Source organism: Choloepus didactylus, chromosome 15 (genome assembly GCF_015220235.1).
Source record: "Choloepus didactylus isolate mChoDid1 chromosome 15, mChoDid1.pri, whole genome shotgun sequence".
NCBI classification, from domain to species: domain Eukaryota; kingdom Metazoa; phylum Chordata; class Mammalia; order Pilosa; family Megalonychidae; genus Choloepus; species Choloepus didactylus.
Genome location: NC_051321.1, coordinates 73,467,836 through 73,492,689, shown reverse-complemented (window position 1 = coordinate 73,492,689; position 24,854 = coordinate 73,467,836). Strand labels below are relative to the sequence as shown.

The following is a 24,854-nucleotide window of genomic DNA, read 5'->3' as shown; positions in this document are numbered from 1 at the left end:
TTTTTACCCTCTAAGCATAAAACCATGGACCAACCCTGTCCTAGGACCCTTTTTTACTGCTGTGAGTCAAGCGCAGGTGGACTCTGGCATCCGTCTGCAGCAGGTTTAGGGCAGAGCCGTGATGGGAGATAGAAGATCTTTTGATAACCAAAATACCAGCAGCCTTTTGTGTACCATATGTGCTTTTCCGGGTGCAACCTAAATCCAGGTGGCAGAAGATCAGCTTCGTGTAAATTATCCAGGAGAGTGAGGCTCAAAGGCAGGAGCTCTATTTATTTATTTTGTACTTAATTACATGTAAATCAGACCGAGGAGGTACTGGGTCTGGCTGAAATAGATAACACCCCAGTCAATATATGAGTTCACACAGGAAGAGAGGACATTCACATTAATAAGGTAGTCTGCTGATGGGGCATTGTAGGCATTACAGATAAAATGGAGATGATTATTGTTCCCTTATTCTTACTAGTAGTGTTGGAAGCAAGAGAGCTCATTGAGAGATGCCTGGGCCTTTGTCATCTGAAATGACACCCATAGTTCCTAGTTGTGTAAATAAGCCTTCCTGCAGATACCCTGGGTGTAGAGTGCAGAGAGCCTCTAACATATGTCTTTAGGACTGTCCTGTACCCTGAGCAGAGTGCAGGGTAAGGCTGGAAGTTTCTCTGGTCCCACAATTGCTTGGGTTCCTGCTATCATTATTTAAGGAGTTCTCATCATCCCGATGAATGATCCAATAAAGCCAGATTCCCAAATGTACAGTCTATGTCTCTCAGACCAAAAAAAAAAAAAAAACAACCCCACAAAAAACACTGGATTGTAAGCAAGTCGATCCATTGTTTTCTGTGACCTGTAACCACCAGATCAGATTGCTCCAACATCAATCTGATCTACTTTGAAAATCCAAATCAACCAAAAGAAAAACATTGGTAGATTTGGTGACTGCACATAGGACATGGCCGTAGCATTACTAAATATGCAGATAGAGATGCATTTATCTTTTCTGTGTTGGCAAAGTGAAGAGTATTATCTGCAGAAAACTGTGGGTCCTGGCTATTTCCCGTTCAACAGATAAACTGGAATTTGCTGGGATTAGTGTTTGTCTATGTTTTTGCCAATACTCACCTGTGGAGGAAGAAATATGTGTCCTGGGTTTTTGCAAATGATATTCTTCATGTTGCCAAGTCACTAAATCTTTGTGTAACTCGATGTTCTCTCTATCACTTTTGTGCATCTTTCAAAAAAGTGTCATGATGTGTGTGATGCTGATGCCGGATGGTGTTTTCCAACCATTCCGGAATAATTTCATGGCAGGAGACTGCACACTGAGCCTTGACCTGTCATCTCCCACCTGCCACCTTTTGGTCACAAGGCTGGGGGAATGTGAGGGTGGTGATGATTCAGTGTGTACCTGCTGTCATCTTTCTAAGAAAAATAACTCGGCCTTCCCTGAAGACAAAATCTTTTCTTTGACGGACCCTCTGATTGATTTGTAAATCTGAGATGTTGTCAACAAAGCCGTATTTATAGATAGAATTTTTATTTTTTTATTTTTTTCAGGAAAATGTTAAAAAAAAAAATAGACCACACTTGGCCTTGTTTTGGCTTTCTGGGTGCGATTGCCGGCTTTAATCCTCAAATGTGGCTTGGTCTCATTGTGGAAGCACATTGGTTCTTGTGGAAAAAGGCGTGTTTGAGGGAATGTGGATCATGGCTTTGAGAAAACACAAGGACTTACCAAACGCAATACCTGTGTTAAAATAATCCAATTTTTTATCCTTCCTGAGATGATAATTTTAATTTTTCTTTAAAATGTTCCCATGTCTCTTCCTCTCACGTTTTCTAAGTGACTGGGTGTTTAAATTTAGAGAACTCTGCTGCTCCTTTTCACTCCCTTGCCTTCAGCCTGTGTTTAACTACCGCCTTTGTTGTTAGTTTCATGCCATATTACTGTTTTCATGCTTTTCTGAAAAACCTTGTTTTCACATACATCCTTCAAATAATTTGAAACAAAGGTTTTATTCTTTCCTTAGGGTGTCAGTCAATTGATTATTAAATTGTTTGATTTTAAATTCTTTTCTTGTCGTTCTGCAGAAGCCGAAAGCGGTATGCTCTCTTCGTTAACTTTCCTTCCAACTTCCACCCTCAGTCTTCATTCCCAACCACAGGACTAACCATTTGCCAAGAATTCAGGAAGATAACTCCTACTTCTTTGAATATATATATATATATACACACTCAATATATATATAAAATATCATTTCCTTGTCTAGTGTATATATAAATACATATATATATGTATCTTTTGTATATGTATATTTATATATAAACCTCTCTCCAACTAGAGGACATAAACATTGAAAGTAGTATATTGCTGTTCTTGTTTGATTTGTTGATTCTTTGGGATGACGCACTAACTTCTTTGCAGGAAACCTAAAATAAGAAAAGACACAATCCTGTTTTCAGTCATGGCACCAATGATGGGAAGAAATACTATTAGAGCTGAAAAGGAGGACATTTCTCTCCAGCCCTGTGTCTGTTTCTGTATTGTCCTGATGTGTCCTTGGTGTTCACCAAACTCTGTGGTGCCATCTCATCCGCATCCCACATCCACATTCCCGGTGATCTCCTCCCCGTGTCCAGCTTTCAGTTTATAGAGCAGAATTCATGTCCTTTTATCCACAAAACAGAGACCAAGCCCTTAGGCTAACATTTTTAAATATATGTATATACTTAATTTTGATGATGACATTTTGACTACTCTATTACCTGAGCAGTACTCAATAGAAACTTAGAACACTGCTATTAAATTATCAGATTATCGCATTTGATTGACTGAATGAGTACTGTGTATTGAGATGAACTCATGGCTTTTTCTTTCTTAGTGTGTCTGGGCATACTTCTTAATGTGAAGTATCTCAACTTTCACCATGTGACTTCACCTGTTTTGCTGCTGTTTTGTGTTGCATGAAGCATGACTAAATCCTCATCAATGGCATTTTAAAGGAATCTTTGGGGGTTAATAGTTTCAGCATAGTTTTTCAATAATGTGTTCTCTAAGACAGTATTGTTGAAAACATACTATTGAGATGCTTACTCGTTCATCTTCGCAAGAGTTGATCTTCTCCATGTCATGTGTTTGTGTTTGTAATTGTGTGTGTGTGTGTGTGTGTGTGTCCGTGCGTCCGTGCCCATGTGCGGATTTGTCCAGAACTCTTTCCAAAGTCAGATTCCTCTGTGATTTTTTGAGTAGATGTGTGAAAATAGAGGTGGCTTCCTGTCAGTTTGGTATTATTGATATGATCCAACTGCAAGAAGTTACTGCAACACTTTGTATCTTCAAAGGTCCACAGTGGTTGCACCTCTGCTGTTGGCTTTTGGCCTTTGAGTCCTTTTATCTTGTGGTGAAGGCATGTTGTGATGCAGGCATGTCTTGTCCTAAAGTGTAGCAGAAAGTGACATGGCTTGCTCCCAGAATATCCAGCATTCCTCTTTCTAGATCAACTCTTTCTCCATGAGCCCCACATGACCAGCATTTTCCTTATGTGCAAATATATTCCAAAATGCCACTTCTAAAATTATTGAGATGGATTCAGGATAAACAAGTCCTTGCCAATATGGTCCAGTAGCTGTTGTTTGAGTCTGACAAACTGGGAGCAATCTTTACTATACTGTCTCCGTGTAAGTGAACTGGGCTTCAGTACTGATGCATGGATTACGTAACTATGTCTCCTACATATATCCTATAAGTAAATGTCCATGTCTAGCTGTGTGGGACTCCAGCAGCAGGAAATATAAAGCCCAGAAAGAATGGAAAGTTCCAGAAAGGTGATAAGATTTGGGGTTTCTCTGGGTTCTGTCCTAACACAATCCATAAACTACAGTGCAGTTGTGTTCCCTGAGAGGGGACACAATTGGTTCAAAGTCCCTGTTGATAGAAATTGTGTATGACCTTCTGTGATCAAAGAGGCCACTTCACAGTGTCCTGATTCATCTGGACACAGCATAAACCATAGTCCTAGCTGGTTCTTATTTGCTTGCTCTAGTTAATGAAGTCCCATTAGCGTGTAAGATGCAAATGTAATTATCACGTTATCAACTGCAAACTATATTATCATGTGAGTGGTGATTTTTTTTTAATTGCCTGGGGAATGGTACATTACACCTACCAAAACTGGCGGAGGGAGGAGAGAGATACACACCTATCATATAAATCTGTAATGAGAAAAAGTTTCCCTTAAAAAATATGTTTCAATTGAATTACCAATCATTGGTTGCCTCCCCAAACAGCAAATACATAAAGTCTATGATGATTGAGGAAGGAATCGCTGGATGTTTCGTAGTCATTATGCACAAGTGGTAGAGAGAAGGGACAAATCATTTTCCCTCCATCACACCCCAATCCTCCAACCTGACCTGAGTTCAGGAAGAGATACAAAGCAAAATACGATGCCACTTGAGAGCTGGTGTTGGAACCTGATGGGAAATGTTTCCCTGTTGGACTCACCCCTGCTAGCTAGTTCCTTGTGATCATGTTTCATGTGTAGGAATGCATATTCAGTCCCCAGTGAGTACTGTTTTCAATATTGGAATCAATTGCTCCAGCTTCCCAAGCAGCTAGCTTTTAATATATTTATATATTTACATATTTATGCTTAATGCCTCTGGGAGGTTGTCAGTTTTTTGTTGCTGTTTTGCCAACTCACCAGACGAGGTGCTGTGTCTTGTATGATAGGCTGATGAGAATTGCAGTTCGGTCTTTGAAAGAACAGCTGTGACTACATTTTTTCCTTATGAGAGAGGAGAAGGAGAACTTTTGGAATGGAAACCAAGGACTTATGTTTTTCATTAATTTAACAAATAGTTGAAAACTGCCTATTGCATGCAGGGTGCTCAGCCTGCTACTATGAGAAATTCAAAGGAAAATGAAACATGATATATTTTTTTACCCCTCTACTCAACTATGGGTTCCCTATGGAAAATATGTATTAGCTCCATATAGTGGATGAAGAGCTAAATAATAAATCTAGATACAATAACAGGCTGAGAGCAAAAGAAAAAGAGAGAGCAAGTGTCCTTGGGGAAGGGTTCCCACCTGCCCTGTGCCTCCAGCTGTCACTGAATGTTTTCAGTTGAAATTAGGAAGGTCACGGAAGAAAGAGGATAATGTATATGTTTCTTGAAATGAGGGAAAGTCCATCGCTGCCAAGAAAATGTCCCTATTGGAATTCTGCTAACTGATAGATGGGCTTTTTTCTGAGCAATTTTCTTGATACTTCACATGGCACATCTTGAAGTTTATCTCTGATATGCTAGTGAATTAGACAAAGTAGGAGCCAGAGAACTGATTTAAAGTGGTTCATGGGAAGAGAGACTTTTGGCAGTCGTAAGAACCAAACAAACTTAACATTGGATATTCGTGTAAAGAGATCAAAGATCTCTGGAAGGATTTACATAATCACATTAGGAGGTCAATAACAAATTCTAAAGGCAGTAGGCATTTTGCAGAAATAAACAGTTACTTCTGACTTGGAACTTTATCATCTTTGTGTTTTTAAGAAGAGGAAGCTTAACGCTTTATTTAAACTTTCTAGATTGGGACTGTGGGTAGAAGACTTAATGTCTAAAATATGAAAAAAAACAGTAATTACTTCCTCAAAGTGTCTTTGAGACTTTGTACCCTTACACAGGGAATATTATATGTTATTGTCCTCTGGAATCAGGGGCATATGCTTCTTTAAATATAGGAGCTGAATCCAGAGCAATGGGCATCTTTATATATCTAGATTTCTTTCTCTTGTCATTCTCAAGAGCTGGGCTCATTCTTTGGATTCCCATACAAAGGGCTTCCTTAGCCTTATCTGGATTTCTGCAAATGGTGCTGCCTTAAACCTCACATAGAGCTGATTTAAACCCTCTCCCTCTATCCAAAGGGAGCAAGAGGGCATCCTAGAATCACACAGTTACATCATCGGAGATGCTCACAGTGCCCTACACAGTCAGCTCAAGGAACAGGGAGACAATCTACTGTGCAGCCAAAGGTCAGTCAAGAGTAGCCCATCTCCAGATATTTTGCAGGGAGAAAATGTTTCTGAGACTGCAGTCAGTTAAAAGATCTTTCCATGCCAATAGGTGACCTCCTGGGTCGCTTATCAGTGCCAAGGGCAAAATGGGGCTGTGATACTTGTCTAGTTTTTATAATCACCTGACTTACTATAATTAATAGCTGCCATATATTAAGGACCTCCTCTGTGCCAGTTGCTCAGCGCATAGACGCACTTCAATTTTCTTAGCAACACTCTAAGGCAGTGATGATTCACTCCATGTTACAGATGAAGAGCAAGGCTTAGCTGCACTGACTTGTGAGGCCCACTTGCTTCACCAGTATCGGCGGTCAACCTGAGATTTGACCACAAATACACCTGACACCAGTGCCTAAAATCTTTTCCCTCCACCACACTGACTTGATTGCAGCAAGCTTGAAGGCTCTAAGATCACATCCTGCAGTCTCTAGAAGGCCGATCCCAAATTTTCACTGTTAGGCAAATTCTTGTTAAAGAAGACAGGAAATGAAAAGAAACTTTTCATTGATAGGAACCTCGCTATCACCATATCTCCCACAATGACACAGTGGGCTCGATCATTGGAGGATAAATTAATGAAGCATACAATATGAAAAGAGGAAAGAGAGCTCCATGATAGGCTTGTTTTGCACATATATGTCACCATGATGTTGATGGATGTCAAATTTCCCTGTTGAATTCCATTGTTCAAATCATCATAGAATTTTTTTCCCTACTCAGAAGCCTTTCTTACACACTCTTAGATGAATGCTTATCAAAAAATGTAGACTTTTCTAACTTGAAGAGTGTAATCCTTTGGGCTACAAAAGTACACAGAATTCTTCACGTGTGTCCCTATACATGATTCTGGAACGTACAGTTCTTCACCCTGTAACTTCATCTCATGATGGGCAGGGTTTTTGATAAGAAGCCTGCATTCCATTCCATGAGGTCGGCTAAAGGAAATCTCTGACAATTCCATTTAAAATGAAATATGTTGGTTTTTTTTTAACAGTAACAAATAATAAAAGTAACAATAACCAACATATACTGAGCCCTCTCTGTATTATCCCATTTAATCCTCTGAAGAAAGACTTATCATCATCATCCCCATCTTGTAGGTGAGGAAACCTCTAGGGAGGTTTAGTAACTTGCCCCAAGTCACACAACTACTAAATGGCAGAGCTAGAATTTGGACACAACATCTGATTTTACAGCCAAGGCATCCAAGAACTGCCCGCCGTAAAGGGGGTAAGAAAGTGTGCAAAATCCAGAAGTATGCCTTTCTGAATTATTGTATTTGATTGTCTTTGAAAGGGGAATGCATCTATACCATGGAGGCTCTAACCCTCTCTCCCCATGATCACATGAAGTCAGAAGGCTGGTTTTACCAATGTGGAGAGTAATTACGAGGTGCTTGTATGGTGCCGCTGCTGGTTGCACCCTGTGCTATTAGCCTGGCCTGCTGCTTTCTGATTTGTGAGGAACTTCCCAGCTGCCTATGGTTTTGGGGCAGAACAGGCAAATCTTGGACTGTTGCTATTATTTAGTGTCAATAACAGCAGTGGCACAGGTTCGGTTTCCTTCTGTCAGGCTTGTTATGGGTGATAGTAGATGTTCTTGTGACTTTAAACCATTATTCTGCAATAATGACCTACCCAGAGATCTCCCAGTAGAACAAAAGTTCACCTGGGTCCTTCCTTTATTACTACACACATATGGCTCTGCTGGCTGCAGTGCTTTTGTGGAATGATTTGAGCAGCAGAAAAAGATTTCATGCTAATTATCACCCTCCATTTTGATTGTTTTCGGCACTTGAAGACTTCGTTTAGCCTGATTCCAAACATCTAGAACCTTAAGCACAAGCTTTTCGGATCAAAGGGTACCTCTGTTGTATGTGCTACTGCATTTAGAGTCCCTAGATTCGGTATCCATTAAGCCCAAAGCCTCATCTCAGTATCTGTGTAAGAGATCCCCGAGTTCTGCTTTTGAGCTGCTGAAAATTAAACTTCTTTGCTCCATTCATTGATTAGCTCAGAATACATTCATCTCTTCTGTCAGTCCAAACATAAGTTGATCAACTCATCTATTTATACCACTTTGAAATAGGACAGCGTAGCTTTAGGCTCATACTTCCCTGCAGGGGAAGCTTTCTTAGGGGTAATTTGAATTTGTTTTCTAACCATTCATTGCTTGCCACAGTCAGGATGTACTCGGCACACATCTTATTCAAACACCATCATACATTTTTGTGAACAGCAGACTGAAATCATTAAGTATTTCCAACTGCTGGCATTTTTCTTTTTCACTGTTAGGGTAGATCCAATTCTTTCTACATAGGCTGCACATGGAATTTACTTCCATGGCCTTATCAATGTCCTGCAGATGTCTTTTTCCTTCTGCATTGGTTGTGAGTGTCCTGTACCATTCCCCACAGTAATATGTGTGTGTAAACCTGTATGTTTCTGTATGCATATAGGGGTCCCATTATGCTGTGTCTTTTAAAGGAAGATTGGTGTAGAAATACCTTTATTAGACCAATAACACTTCAACGTTGACCATCAATAGCAGCTTCCAAGGGAATACATTATTAGAAACCGAGATTTGAAGTCATTTGCCCAGGATGGTGGCCAGACTGCCCCGTCATAAAAATCTGGGCCCTAAAAACCTAGATTAGGTTTAATTTCCTCAACTGGGAGTTTGCCACCTTGAGAATCAACTTGTAGAGCTTGATGATGGCATTATCCAACTGAATGTGTGAGACAGTGGACATCAGGCTCTGGACAAAATCTTTGGGGAGAACATTAGACTAGTGGGCCCCCTATAAAAAAGGATATGGTATAGTCTTTTAGGTTTTGTTCAGAACACAATCTCACAAATGTGTCTTCTTTGTTTGTTTTTGTTCACTGAGCAGTATATTAATTAATCCTGGAAACCATCTTAAGATCCAAGAAGGTACTTTAGGATTTTTCATCGCAAGTGATGCCAAAGAAGTTAAAAGGTAAGAATTATTTATTTTTACCTGCTCCCCCCCCCCCCCATCCAGCTGGAAACATCTTGATCCACTGAAGAAGGCATGCTTCCATGTGGGCAGGGATCTAACCCCAAAACTTCATAACCTATATATGAACATCAAATGGTGCCGAATCTTAGGAAGAGGAGATTGTGCTTTCAGGTGCTTCCATGGCCTCCTTTCCACAAAATCAGTTCCATATCTTTGAGTTAGAAGAATAAACTTGTAGAACCAGGAGGGTCTAGTTAGTGCTCCCTCATTTTACAAATGAGGAAACTGAGGTCCAGAGACAGATGTGACTTGTCAAGTTCGTCTTGATTCCTGATTACCTAGAACAATGTAAAGTGGGACAACTGGCTCCTTGTCTAGTGCACTTAAGGTGATATTATCTGAGCAGATTTCCCCCAAAGTTTTCAGTTTTCTACTTTAGGTACCAGATTAGGCCAAACGGATTTTCAAAAAAGTTTGGGTTAATGTCAGGTGAAATAGTAAACTGGTGATATTTCTTTTAGGTAAGTGCCTGAAGTCAGGTTCAATTGTTATGCCTCTTTAGGTACAGCCCAGGATTTAATTGGCCTTAGAGTTTGCTGATACTTTTATTAGTATCTGTAAGCCTGTTTAGGCAGGCAGCTTAGGGGATCATAGTGCTCCTTGCGGAACACCATGGGATATTATTATATAAAGTTCTATCTTATAAATGTGGAAAAATTTAGTAGCAGCAGATGTGACTCAAGTGTTTATAGGAGTCACTCTGTTCAACAATAAAGGTTACATGAAGTATTTAAAATGAATAATTCATCATAAAGATATATAATTGATTGCATCAGCCTATTGTCTTCATTTGGTGAGTTCCTACTCAAAGGCAGACACCAGGCTTGGGGTTTATGTGCTTTATTGTTACTCCTCAGAATAACCCTATATGGTAAGTCTCCTTAAACACCCAGGGCTTTGGTTTTCTCATATGTTAAATTGAGATTAATGGTTTGTCCAAAGCCACACAGCATATAAGCAAATGACAAAGCCCGGATTGGAACTGCTCTTTCCTTTTCCAAAACCCACACTCTTTCTCCCAAGTGTAATGATCCTAGCACACTCTGCTGTAGGGTCTGGTACGTGCCAGGTACTCCATAGGCTCCATACCTGTCAACTCGTTTAATACACACAACAGCCTGTTGAAATATGCAGCGTTACTCTCTCCATTTTGCATTTGAGGAAACTGAGGCACAGATGGGTTAACAAACCTGCCCGCAGTCACACTTCTGGTTAGAGGGAAAGCCGGGATTTAGAATTGGGCAGTCCAGTTCCAAAGCACACAACCACTATTTGACAACTGATCCTCATTACTTTCTTCCTCCTCCTTACCCACCTTAGGAAACCAGGTATGCCAGTTACAAAAGGTTTCAGAAGAAAAGAAAATGGGGAGGAGTAGCAAAAAAAAAAAAAAAGTCCTTAAAGCGGAGCTATTGCCAAATGACTTAGTTTTATTTCTGCAAAATGGGGGAATAGTGCCGTTATTCAGTTGTGGGAAAGGAACATCTGCTTACTCACTTCTCGGAACCTCGCTGTCCTTCAGGGGGTACCCTGAGAGCTGGGTTGCCCTGGGTGGCGATACATGGGGCTAAAGCTCCCTGAGTCTTCTGGAAGGGAAGGTTGTGAGACATAAAAGCTTGAAGCAACATCTCATTGCAAGTACAGGAGGCTGAAGAGCACAGTGGCCACATATATCAAGTGTACCTCCCAGATAGCAAATATAACATGAAGCTCCCATTTGGGTAATTCTATTTCCTATTGCGTTTCTCACTAATGAATGTCACAAATACCAGGCAGTCCAACAAAAAAATTACCTCCTATATTAGGGAGTGCAATATGTCTCGTTTCAGTGCTTTATGGTATTCACAAATACATGCTGACACAGTCAGCTACAACACCAGCCTGTAATTTTCCATGGCGTGTGATGTGTCAGGGCAGATGCTGTCAGTTAGGGGATTTCAAATAGATGAAGACTGGAGAAAACCAGAGAAAGGACATCAAAAATTTGAATGAGATTAAACAAGTTTTGTAAAAATGGAAAAGTGTATTACAATGATCTGGTACTGACTTTGCACCTTCCGCTGGAAAAAAGCAACAAAAGAAGATAATGGATTCTAGCATGGAGAAACTTTCAGTTGCAATGTTTTAGGAAAAGAGGAACAAAGCCATCGAATTCCAGCCTTTAAAAGGTCACATTGGGATAGGCTTTCAGAACCTGTCCTTTACTTGCTGCCACTAACTATTTTGCTTTTTAAATAACCTTTAATATGGGAGTTATAAACTGTTGGCTCATCAACTAAATTCGTCTCTCAAACATGATTCTTTTGATCAATTAAAAAAATGAATGAGTTGGCAAGATGAAAAAAAGTCACAAGGTTTATCCTGAAAATTTGGCAACTCTAGCAGTACTGGGCAGCGTTCTCATACTTGTTCACTTGTTTTTCATTCAGCAAATATACAAAAAGTAAGAGTCTATAGGTCTCTTACTGCATGGAAGGCTCTATTCTAGACATAGAGATACAGTGGCGAACAAGGGAAAGGGGTTGACGTTGTAGGATAGGAGAAAATTACAATTTTCTTCTTCATAGTGGAGATAATTAATGTACCTGGGTCACTGATTTAGGTTGGGTACAGGTGAAGGCTGCACTTAGAGTGACATTTAAGCAGAGATAGAGGTGATGGGGAAGAACCCACCCAGCAAAGATCAGAAGGGAAGAGGGGACGTGTTGGGGAAATGGTGCATGAAGGAAACAAGTTCAGGGTGTATGGAGGACCAAAGAAAGAAAGCATGGCTGGGGCAGAGTCAGTAAGCGGGAGAATGGTACGAGATGAGGTTGGAGAGAAAGGCAGGAACCAACTTGTGTAGGACTTTATAACGAAGCTAGATTCAATTGTAAAATGGAAGTCATTGATAGGGTGTGATATGATCTGATTTATATTAGTGAAAGTTCTCTCCAGCTTCTTTGTGGGGTGTGGGACGTAAAGGAGCAGGAGGAGAAGCCGAGAGACTGGGAGGCTACTGCATAGTTCAGGGTAGAGATGATGGCAATTTGGGCTAGACTGGTAAGTAGTGGTGGAGAGAAGGGAGTCCAGTTCAGAATATATGTTGACATGTCCACAGAACCCACTGATGAACTGGATATAAGAAGTGAAGGGGAAAAAGGCTCAAGAATAAAACCTACATTTAGGGCATAAGTAGTTGGGTGGATGATGGATCCATCTTACTGAGATGGGAAACTGGAGGAGAAGCAATAGAGACAGAGAGAGAGAGAGAGAGAGAGAGAGAGGAATTGTTGATGCAGAAGAGGGGCTGTATCTGTAGACGCACAGCCTTGGAAGGCTTGGAAGAAGGTCCCGAGTGTGAACAGAGGGTAGACTTTCGATTGGCACAGAGAAACTTCAACTGTAGGGACAGGAGCCAGGTGGAGAGGATGGGCACAGAAGCAGCCAGTGGGTAGAAGTCACCAGGGATTATGAAGGAGGCCATAAGTACTTCTGGTTTCTTGATGATGGGTGAGGCAAGGTCACCAGCTGAAGGCTGCTTGTGGAAGGGATGGGGGGCAGCTGGTAGAGGAAGTGGAAAGGGAGAACAGAGAGAGGGAGAGAGGAAATGGCTGTTTTGAAGAGTGGGAAAGCAGGCACTAGGAGAAGAAATGGAGTGTGAACAGGTGTCTGAAATCCATGAGATCAGTCAGCACAGTTGCCTTCCCCGCAGGAAGCACTCAGATGCTCAGGTGCAGGTGTAAAGTAAGGTAGGGATTATGTCAGGTGAGCTCGACAGAGGCAGAGAGGGATGGGGGAGGACTGGTGCTTGCCAAGTTGTGCCACTTGGCAAAAAGTGAGAGTTTAAACATTCTGTCCCCTCCAGTTGGGGAATATGTCTCCAGGTTACCAGCTCTGCTCCCTGCCCCCTAGCCAGGCCATATTACTCAGTAGCCCTCCCTGCCTGGCCCCTGTAGGAATATCACTTTAAGAATATAATGTTAATTCATGATGAAATTGTATGTTACCTGTCAAACAGTCTATTCAGACTCATCATCTCTATGGTATGGGGATGTTTAAGACTCTGGGCTCTGATGCCAGACTGTGTGGATTGAATCCTGGCTTTGCCATTCTTAGCTGTGTGACCTTGGGTAGTTCAGTTAACCTCTCTGTGTTTCATTTTCTTTATGTGTAAACCAGAGATATAATCATACCTCCTTTAAAGGGTTGTTTGAGGATCAATTAAGTTGATGCCTTTAAATGCTTAGAACAGTGCCTGGCCTGTAGTCCATGTTCTGTAAATATTAGCTGTTATTGTCACTATGATTATCATGTGTAGGAGCATCAAACGGGGAGAAAATGACCAAAAGGTAGTGGAAGCAAAATTGTTGTCACCATCTCAGATACGTTCTCCTTTCATGTCTTTCCCTTTCAATACAGGTCACCTTTGGAGATTTCATAGATACATTGCCACTGAGGGCAATCAGCTACCTTTTTTGTTTCGATGTGATTGAGAGCTGGCATTAAGAGTTGTTATGGCAGAAAGAGAATTGGGCCGGGATTCAGAAGTCCTGGGCCAACCAAGCTCCCCCCAACGGGAGGTTATGACAACCTCCTCAGTTTACAGAGGAGGACAATGAGTCCCAGAGACTTTGGCTATAAGAGCTCCAAGATCTCATCCAGATTGAAAAGGCTTAATGTTGGTTCCAACCGGTGCCAGTCATAATTACAAGTCCTGTGAAAAATGTTAAAAGAAACATCTAGGAATAAAGAGGTCAAGAATTGCATTTCTTTAGCCACTCATCAAGGAAAAACCATGATTATTTCTGGCATTCAGATTCATCTTGGGAGTGGTAAAGGCGCTAAGCCAGGGATTTTGTTCCTATCCAGAAAGTTGTAAGGCTGTTCCAATTAATTAAAAAATAATAACCTTTTGTTTCGAAATACTTTCAAACTTACATGACAGTTACAAAAATAACACAAACCCCATACAGAGAACTCAACATACCTCTAACACACCCCAATATCCAGATCAATTTTAACATTTTACCATATTTTCCATATCGTTTTATCTATCAATCCATTTTCTGAACACTTGATTGTAGGTTGTATACATCATGCTCCTTGAACACCTAATACTGCCATGTACATTTCCTAAGAACAAGTTCACTTATGTAACTGCCTTAAGCGCAGTTATCAAGTTCAAGAAATTTAACATTGACCTGAAGCTTATAGTCTATATTCCAATTTTTTTACATGACCCAATAATTTCATTTTGAGCCTTTCCTCCTCTCTTGCTACAGCCCATCCAGGACCATGTATTGCATTTAATTGTCATTGTCTCTTTAGTTGTTCTTTTTCTAAAAATTGATACAACATAAACTTTCCCATCTCAACCCCTCCCAAGTATACCATTCAGTGGGATTAATCACATTCCCAATATTGCAGTACCCTCACCACCTTCCAGTACTAAAACATTCTCATCTCCCCAAACAAAAACTCTACACCCATTATGCATTAACTCTCCATTCCCCCTCCACCCACCCACCCCACCCCCAGCAACCTGCACTCTAGTTTCTGTCTTTATGAGCGTGCATGTTCACCAATATTTTCTTGGTAGTTACCATGGGGTTTAAATTTATCATCCTACATCTATAACAATCTCGTTTGCTTTGATACCAACTTAACTTCAATAGTATATGCCAACTGTGCTCCCATATGCCTCCTTCCCCCCAACCTTCCTGTGATTCTTGTCACAAATTACATATTTATACATTATGAGTCTGCTCTAGTTTGCTAATGCTGTCAGAATGCAAAACACCAGAAATGGATCAGCTTTTATGAAGGGGGTTTATTTGGTTATACAGTTACAGTCTTAAGGCCATAAAGTGTCCAAGGTAACACATCAACAATCGGGTACCTTCACTGGAGGATGGCCAATGGTGTCTGGAAAACCTCTGTTAGCTGGGAAGGCACGTGGCTGGCGTCTGCTCCAAAGTTCTGGTTTCAAAATGGCTTTCTCCCAGGACGTTCTCTAGGCTGCAGTTCCTCAAAAATGTCACTCTTAGTTGCTCTTGGGGCGTTTTTCCTCTCTTGGCTTCTCCGGAGCAAAAGTCTGCTTTCAACAGCCTTCATACTGTCTCTCAGCTGCAGCTACTCTCTCAGCTCCTGTGCATTCTTCAAAGTGTCCCTCTTGGCTGTAGCTCCTCTTCAAAATGTCCCTCTCAGCTGCACTGAGTTTCTTCCGTTTGTCAGCTCCTTTATATGGCTCCAGTGATTTAATTTAGACCCACCCTGAATGGGTGGGGTAACACCTCCATGGAAATTATCCAATCAGAGTCATCACCCACAGGTGGGTGGGGCATATCTCCACAGAAACACTCAAAGAATTACAGTCTAATCAACACTGATATGTCTGCCCACACAAGATTACATCAAAGATAATGGCATTTTGGGAGACATAATACATTCAAACCAGCACAGAGTCCAAAACCACTGATTTATCATTATATTTTATGCATTCGCATTTTAGATCTTGTAGGAAGTAAGCAGTGGATTTACAAACCAAAAATGCAATAGTAATGGTATTTATATTTTCCTATGTCATTATCTTTATCAGAGATCTTTAGTTTCTCATGTGGCTTCAATCAATTGTCTAGTGCCCTTTCCTTTCTACCTGCAGAACTCCCTTTAGCCTTCCTTGTAAGGCGAGTCTGGTGGTAATGAAGTCGCTCAGCTTTTGTTTATCCTGGAATGTCCCAATCTCTCCCTTAGTGTTTTTTGTTTTTTTTTTTCTTTCCCCTCCCTTAGCTTTGAAAGACAGTTTTGCTGGATACAGAATTCTTGGTTGGCATTTTTTTGCTTTTAGCACTTTAAATATGTCTTCCCACTGCCTTTTTGCCTCTATGGCTTCCAGTGAGAAATCAGCACTTAATCTTATTGGGGTTCCTTTGTATGTGACATGTTCTTTCTTGTGGCTTTCAGAATTCTCTTTCTATCTTTGGTATTCAACAGTTTGCTTATAACATGGTGTGGGTCTGTTTCAGTTTATCCTGTTTAGTGTTCTTTGAGCATTTTGGACATGTAGATTCTTGTCTTTTGTTAAATTTGGGGAGTTTTCAGTTGATATTTCTTTGAATATATTCTCTGTCCTTTTCTCTCTTTCATCTCCTTCCAAGCCTCGCACAACACATATATTAGTTCACCTGGGGGTGTCCCACAGGTTCCTCAGGCTCTGTTCACTTTTCTTCATGTTTTCTTCTTTTGATCCTCAGACTGGATGATTTCAGTTGTTCTATATTCAAGTAAAATGGATTATTTCTTGCTCCAATCTGTTGTTGAACCCCTCTAGGGAATTTTTAATTTCTTTTACTGTGGTCTTCAGTTCTGTTTCATTCTTTTTCATAATTTCCGTCTCTATATTGATATTCTCTTTGTATTCCTCAATCATTTTCCTGTTTTCCTTTAGCTCTTTATCCATGTTTTCCTTGAGCTCTTTTAGCATACTGCGGACCTTTTTGTTAAAGTCTTTGTCTGAAATAATCAGGTCTGATCCTCGTCATGGATAGTTTCTAATGTTTTATTCTTCTCCTTTGCCTGAGCCTTTGCTTCCTGTTTCTTTGTACATTTTGTAATCTTTTGTTGAAACCTAGGTATTTTTGATATTTCAGTGTATCATTTGAATTTAGATTCTAAGACATCAGTTCCTTAAACTTGTATCCAGTGACTTTTAATGCTGAGCTTTCCTTGAATGGTAGGAGCTAACCAAAAAAAGGAAAAAAAGAAAACACTTTTCCCAGTCTTTGCAGACTGACCTATGTAAGTGCTCACCTTCAGGATTTATCCATGCATTGCGTTTAGTGAATAGCTCCAGGCTAATGGGTAAGGGCCTCCCTGATCCTTTCTGCTCATGTGTCTTGTCCTGGGCATGCATGGGTGGCCCTAGGAGTTCCCCTGTTTCCGTAGTTCTCAATGCCCCCTCTTCCCTAGGAAACAATTTCCTCACAGTTCCAGGCACTGCACTGTATGTCCTACAGCCAGAAATCCCTTGCCCCAGGCAGCACGACTTCATTGCTCTCCTGCAGCATTCTGTAGGAGAGCTCAGTGAGCTGCCTTCTACCTGCAGGGCAAGTTCTGGGACAGCAAGTTCCTCAGGCCACCATCTGTGACAGATTGGGACACACAGATATGCTCCCAGGATATGCACAAGGGTTACTCTGCTCTTTCCGGAACCGGGACCAGGAATTCACACTAGGAGCACAGGCTGGCTCTATGCTGAGGCAATGAGGTGTGGGCGAGGGGCCGGCCAGGATGCCAGGAGATCCTCCTGCTTTTAAGCAGCTTTTTTCTTGATCTGGTGCTTGCCCTGTTACTGCGGTCCTTTAACTGTTCTCTGGAGCCCTGAGAAAGAGGTTTCTGCCAGTTCTTACTGATTATTCAAAGCTTCAGTGGTGGAACCTATTGAATTTTTTTATTTTCTTAGAGCAGTTGTATATTTATATAAAAATCATGTAGAAAGTACGGAGTTCCTATGTATCCCCTCACCTTTCAGTTTTTCCTGTTGTTTATGTCATTAGTATGGTACATTTGTTATAATTAATGAGCCAATATTACTATAATTATATAATTAAAGTCCATACTTTATGTTAGACTTCATTCTTTGTGTTGTACAGTTTTGGTTTTTGAAAAATTTTACTGTAGTAACATACATATATATAACCTAAAATTCCACATTTTAACCACTTTCTAATACATAGTTCAGTGGTGTCAATTATATGCATGATGTTGTGCTACCATCACCACCATCCATTACCAAAACTTTTCTATCACCCTAAACAAAAATTCTGTACCCATTCAACATTAACTCTTCATTCCCCACCCTGGCCCCTGGTAAGCAGTATTCTAGTTTTATATGTTTGCATATTCTAATTATTTCATATAAGTGAGATCATACAGTATTTGTCCTTTTGTGTCTGGCTTACTTCACTTAATGTGGTATCTTCCAAGTTCATCTGTGTTGTAGCACATATCAGAACTTCATTCCCTTTTACAGTTGAATAACAATCCATTACCTGTATACACTACATTTTATTGATCCATTCATCTGTTGATGGACACTTGATGTTCCAATGAATATTATTACCTCTTTAGTACTGAAACAGTATGATCCTTCAGTGCCATTCTCCTAGGTGCTGTAAGTTTTTGACAGTGCCTGATTGATCTTGTTTTTCTCATCCAGGATGTCTCCTCCACAGCCAACACACTTCATTGTATAAGGACACTCTAAGTCAGCTCAGGGGATTTTCTTGTGGTTGCCCCCTCTAAGTCTCCTTCCCTCCACCCTTCCCAATACCCTCTGCCCACCGCCATTTAAGTGGTCAGCTGGACGTTTGCTAGATAGTGAGAAGAAAACCTTCATTCACTGCATTTCTCAGGGCTGGATAGTATGGGTGCTGGTGCAGCTTGCTTTGGAGGAAATACAGGCTGTGAAATCCCAGGGGGAGTCTGGCAGAGGAACTGCTCGATTCCTGGATTTTGTTTGCCGCCGCCCCCCCCACCCTCCTCCACTCTCTCTCACGCTCTGTGGCTGACGAGAAAAGGTGCTTTCAAAGTGACAAGGTTGATATTTTATTTGATTGAGGAATGCCTTACTTGTGACCCTTTTAATACGCATTTGACCACTCTGTGAGGACTCGGGAGGTGTACGTCTCATCCTCACCAAGGGCCCAGGGCTGGTTTCCCACGTGCCCCGATGAGTGGCATTGCATGCTCTTTTCAGAAAGGAAAAGACAAGCAAGCAGACCCAGTGTGTCATATCAGCAACCTTCCCCCCACTTCCTTTTCAAATGAGAGTTTACTAAAAGAAGCACTAACTCAAATCTCAGAGTCCTGTGTTTGAAATAAGTGATCTTGCAACAAACATTTCCTTCTGTAAACGTCTAAACCTTTCAAGAGATTAAAGGAAATTAGGGCTGGCATGTTTCATTAATTTGGCACCATAGTGGAGGAAATGTGGTATTCATTTCATTCAGGCGGATTATGAAACGTGTCAGTTTTTCCATTCTCTTTCTGCAGGGCATTTTTTTACTGCAAGGCCTGTCATGATGACATCACGGATCCCAAAAGAATCAAAAAATGTGGCTGCAAACGGCGTAAGTAGTGTTTCTTTCCCCTTCCCTCCCTCTTTCCTTCCTATCCCCCAGATTCATTTTCCTTCCCCTTTTCCTAGCAGAGAAACACAGAACATCAAGAGTTTTCTTGAATATGTTGGTTTCACCCAACAGTTGAACGAGACGTGAGACAAAGCCCTGTCCTTGCTTTATTAGGGTCATAGGATGAAAAATCACCACCACCAACACCTGTGAGCAAACCTAGTGCCTAATCTCCATTTCTTGACGCTAAAGAGATTTCTAGGTATAGGTGTCCAGTCTAATAGGGTTACATGTGAGGTACAAAAAGCAGGAAAATGAAGGCCATCTAGGAGGGGTTGTTTTTGCATTGTGATTTCCAGTTTCAAATGTAAATATGGCCATACTAAGGCTGAAAGGAAAATTGAATCTGAGGACTCAGTCTCCCAAATGGGAGCTGACTCTTTTTGGGTTTCGGGCTCTGTAGGCTTTGGTGCCAAAGGTCAGAGTTTCCATTTGGGATACCCTCAGAGTTGCCCAATAAAAGAACTTTGCTACTGTCGATGATCTTCATTTGTCATTGCCCCAGTGGTCAACCCCATAGCCCCATTGCCCTCTGGGGTAGGCTGGTATGTGCTCAGCAGCTCCTAGTATGTCTTTCTCAAGCCCCTCCTCAACCAGCTTGCTAATGGGCACTCTTGAGATAGGTATGATAAGTGGGGAGTGTCGGATTGAGCTCCAGAGAAACCACGGCTTACAGGGTGCTTTGCTTTGGGAAGGCCGGGTCTTTGGCAGCAGCTATGTTGCATCACTTAATAGAAATTTTTATAATCCTAGAAAAACCAATGATAACGAGGCCTGCCTTCCTACAGAGATTTAATGTTTTAAAAGTCACTTATGATTGGTTTTCGCTTTGATCCTCACCATAGCCCTGTGTCATTGGCAGAGGGTGGTATTATTAATTGCATTTTACAAAAGAGGAAATGAAGGATCCCAGTTTAGGGAGAGGATGAGATTGCTAACAGCCATTCAGCCAACCTAGAGGGCTCCGGCTCCCCCAGGGGCCTCCCATGAGGCTGGGCTCCTAGTACCCTCGTATTTTCTGCAGGGAGGAAGGGCAAGTTGGTGTATCTTACATCCAATGAGTAAGAAAATAGTGATAAAAGATCACCTGATAAAATACTTGTTCGTAAGGAGAAACCAGATAGAAGGAGCACCGTTCCTGGGTGTGCTGAAAGAGGCAGGGCCTTTATCTCTGCACTCATAAAGGGGTACATGGTAAATACAAGATTAGGGGCCTATACATAACCTTCCAGTGGAGCCCCAGAGAAAAATCTTGGGCAAATACCCATCGGAATGCCCTTAGTCTAGAACAGTTTTTCTAGAAATCCCCTCAGGATGGTTCTAAGCTCGGGGCATCTTGGGCCTGCTGTTTTCCTCACTGCCCTACCACCAACTTAAACCACATGTCCCCCCCCCCCCCCACAACTCTGTCATCTTACCAAGATGAGTGTTTATTGATCTCTCAAAACAAGAGCCCCTGGCTGCTTGGGGCCTGAGAATTCTCCAATTTTGACAACCTACCAGGAAAGTCATCTAAGGGAGTGTAAAGCACAGAACAAATCCCCCTCCCCATCCAATCCCCTGAGGCCCTGTGGCTCAAAGGGCCTGTCTCACCAGATAGTCAACCAGCTTGGCTGGTTAGGAACGGAGAAGCACAGCTCAGCTGACCAGGCATCTCCTGGACCATTTCCATCAGGAGAAACATGACATTCCGAGGGGAGAGGTCAACGAGAACAAGTAACAAATACAAGAGGTTGAATTCCTTTCTAAGGAAACTTGTCACAGAGAGAGGGTGGAAATGCAGGAGAAGGCTGAGGCCACTAAGCCACATCAGAGTGTTTGCCAGAAAACCTGGTCCCATGGGGGTATCAACAGCAAGAAGAGGCTACCATCCACTTGCTTGTTTATCTTCCACTTACTAGTTGGTGCCTTCTTTGTATGAGAAGCTAGTCTTGGTGCTAGGGATAAGGTGATGGACAAGACAAAATCTCTGCCTTCCTGAAGCTTTCACTGTAGCAAATGGAGACAGACGGTGGTCATATGAACAATTAGATAAGTTCAGATAGAGATGGTGCTATGAAGAAAATGAAAGAGGCCTCAGAGAGAAGAGTCCAGCCAAGGATGCGAGGAACGTTTTTGAGGTCCTCCTTTAGAGAGGGAGGTTGGGAAGGTCTCTGCCGGGAGGAGGCAGTGAAGCCCAGACTCCTTCCAAGTAAAGAGGACAGCACAGGTTAGGTGGCAGGAATGAGTTTGTCGAATCTGAAGGACAGAGTAAGGCCAGTGGTGCTGGCAGGATTGGAAAAAGGAGGTGTACAAGAAGTCAGAGAGGGATGCAGGGGCCACATCCTATGGGGCCTTGCAGGCTGTGGTGAGAAGCTTGGGTTTTAGTCCTGTAATATTGGAATGGTTTAAGCAAGGAAATGACATCATCGATTTTTATTCTAAAAGATCTCCCTGGTGATTCTTGCTCTGATGCTGTAGTGTCCCTTTTAGGACACTCGAGTGGAACACGACAGACGATTTTTTAAGACCCTAGAAATAAGGATTTGGCCTCTGGGGTATTTTTCCCCCTTGATTCCAGGCAAGCTAATAGTAGCTGCTTTTAGCTGCATCCTGGAGGGAGAGGCACATAATTGTTTGAAATAATTTTATTCTCTTCATTTCCCTTAAAGTTGGTTCAGCTAGTGAAGCATATGATTTTCCATCATGTGCACGGCTCCAATTGCTGCAAACGGATTGCCTCTAGGAAACCAAGCCAGTGTGACAAGGGTCTCTCCTTTTTCTCAGCACCCTCCCTCTTGGACTCTGTACTGCACCCAGGGGCTCTGCTGGGAGGTTAATATTTGATATTTGTTATCAAATAACAATCTGAATTGTCCAAATGACTATTCTTCCTAATTAAAAAGCCATAGCAGCCTGTGGTACAGAGGGCAGAATGCAGATGTGTTTGTGCGTAGGGGTGGGGTGGGATCAGAATCAAATGAACTGCTGAAAGCAAAGCTCCCCCTGTAAGTGAGGAAATTGGGAAGAGATGTTTCAGTGCAAAGAAACTTTAATCAGAAGGTCATTGGTTATTGGCGGCTGGTATAGCCACTTAGAGCCAGGGTTGTTAATAATGCATTAGTGGGTTCCCATCCCTTTGGACACACATCGCCTGGTACCCAGCCCAAGTCAGAGAAGGCAGCTGACCCACATAGTCATTTGTCCAAGCCTTTTAGGCCACGTATTAATAATTTACTCTGGAATGATACATCTCCACGAGGGCAGAGCTAATGACAGTCACTGGCCTTTTCCTACAGCTTTGTAGCCCTCCTCCCCCAGCCCCACTTTTCCCCTTCCACCTTTCCCCCTCCAGACCCCCTGTTCCCTTTCATTCAATAACCATAAACGTTTTACATCCTACTGTCTGGAGAAATCTCGACTGCGACATTTCAGGTGCCCATTTCCAGAAATTCTGTGATAGTATAGTTTAACTTTTACATTTCTTTCCATTTCTTCATAGCTCTCCAGCAAGGAAGAAAGTCAAATTCAGCTGCCTGGTCAAGAAGCAAGCTCTCAGAGCCTCCTACTTACCCGTTTTCCTCTTCCTATAACAGACATGTCTAATGATTTCCATTTTCTTCCCCTGGGCCTCTCAAAGTTTGCCAAAAGGTGGACTCCTAGGGACAAGTCATGTCTAAATGATGTGTTTGAAGGATTTTTTTTTTTTTTTTTTAACTTCTAATCATTGACATCTTTTTGATTTATTTTTCCTCTTTGCTGCCTTGGGATACGGCCCCTACTCTATTTTAACTGCACACTGGTAGTGATATATTGTGAGTAAAACGGGTTCAGCCCGGAATCCAGTTCCCCCCGTCTTTCTCTAGAAGAGATACTCCTTTTATTTTCTGTATAGTTTCAGTTTTTTTAAAATTCCTTTTGGTTTTTCTGTTGCATGTAGCAATGACCTCATGCCCCCACTCCCTCATCCTTCAGCACTGTCCATAGAATAACCTGCAGCTAGAGAGTGAGACAAGGAACCCACTCTCTGTCCATCCACCCCACCCTACCCCCGGCCCCTTGCCAACTTCGGGTGCTGTCTTATTTTTCCATTTAAAAAATAAGACCTTAACAGCAGTGTTTCTCTTGAAGGAGTCAACTCAGGACTTTTAGGGGACACTGATTAGGCTGAGATAATTACCACTAGAGCTGCAGATGCCTCATCACTTGGGGTTCCTTGTCATGCTTGCCTTTGATAAGTTATACTTGATCTCCTTTGCTATTGAGCTTGCATCCATATCCTGAACACATATGCTACATATATATTCATATGCTGTGAAATATATATATATACACATGATATGAACCAGTGCTTTATATGTAAAAATGTTTATTTTTATATATAAGTGTGGAGATATTTTATAGAGAGTGTGATGCATTTATTACAGTATATGTGCCTCTCTATATGAGAAAGTGCTTGATGGAGAATTAATTGCGTACCCACTTTTGGTGGATATCCAAAATGTAAGTATCCAAACTGCCTGGCTGGAGACAAGTATGTCTATGGTGGTAATTATTTCCTTCAGTCTATGAAATTCCCTTGCTTTAAGGTAAAGTTTCTCTTTCAATAAATACTCATTAGGCTATACCCAGCTTCTGTCTGAGTGTGTCAGGCATCTTGGACGATGCATTAACTTGCTTAAGGCTGAAAAGGTGACTTGAGAATGTTCCATTTCATTAATGAGCAATGGAGAAGCTGATCAAGTAAATGTAAATCTTCTGAGTCCCTACCTTACTCAAGGAGTAGGACCCTCTCTCACCAAACAAGATGTAGTAATTGAGGAGAATTTTTAAGGCCAGTATTCTGTGTGTGACTTCGAACAATCCTGCTTTCAGTGACATAAGCAATGGGGAGCAGATCTTTACTCCCAAGACTCCACTGAAAACGAGACCCAACCTACAGACCAAGTCAGTCCAATGTCTTGGGAATCTGGAGAAGATATTTCAGTCTTCGATCCGCTCAGATTCCTTTGCAGCAGAAGAGGCAAGCCAGTTATCTGGTTTGGGCTTGTCTTCAGAATCTGGAGGGCAACTGGTATAGAAGCTCAGTGTAAAACAAAACAATGACCTCCTTCAGTTCAATCCGCAATTCTGCCAAAATTGACACTGTGGCTTTCTTCATCAGCAGAGCACCCTAAGGATGGCCTGAGGCCACTTTCATGCCTACAGAGCTGCCGGCTATGTCTAATGATTCCTTCAGAATCAGAGGGGAAACGTGATGTCAATCAACAAACGACTCTAGTGCCAAATTCCTCTGCCTTCCCCAGCCTCCATGTGGTGGTTGAGGGCAGGAGTCAGCTAGCTCTGTGTGCTCAGTGCTGCTGACATTAACTAGCTTTTCCCTTTCCCTCTCTCCGTTCTTGGAAAGCCACCTGGAAGATCTTTCTTCTCCCTCCAGAAGCTAATGGGAGGAATTTCGCTAAGTGAAGACATCATTCCTAATTTACAGGGCTTGAAAGAACGCTCCCTGATTCCCAGTGTCACATCGAACGAATGCCGCAACCTTAAACCTCGGTGTACTTTTTCTTCCCTGGATATTTT

At 41.8% G+C, this 24,854-nt stretch overlaps 1 protein-coding gene across 37 annotated transcripts in view; it reads left to right on the top strand.

Annotated features, from left to right (window-relative positions):
* Positions 1-24,854, top strand: part of KCNMA1 (potassium calcium-activated channel subfamily M alpha 1) — a 769,155-nt gene that overhangs the window by 613,881 nt on the left and 130,420 nt on the right. For 12 of the 37 annotated variants that reach the window (XM_037803849.1, XM_037803846.1, XM_037803814.1 and 9 more), the window contains exons 17-20: positions 2,092-2,103; positions 8,974-9,060; positions 19,159-19,235; positions 23,081-23,089. In XM_037803849.1, coding sequence (XP_037659777.1) covers positions 2,092-2,103; positions 8,974-9,060; positions 19,159-19,235; positions 23,081-23,089 — 185 coding nt within the window. The remainder of the gene's footprint in view (positions 1-2,091; positions 2,104-8,973; positions 9,061-19,158; positions 19,236-23,080; positions 23,090-24,854) is intronic. The other 25 variants (XM_037803850.1, XM_037803823.1, XM_037803816.1 and 22 more) reach the window with 3 other exon arrangements.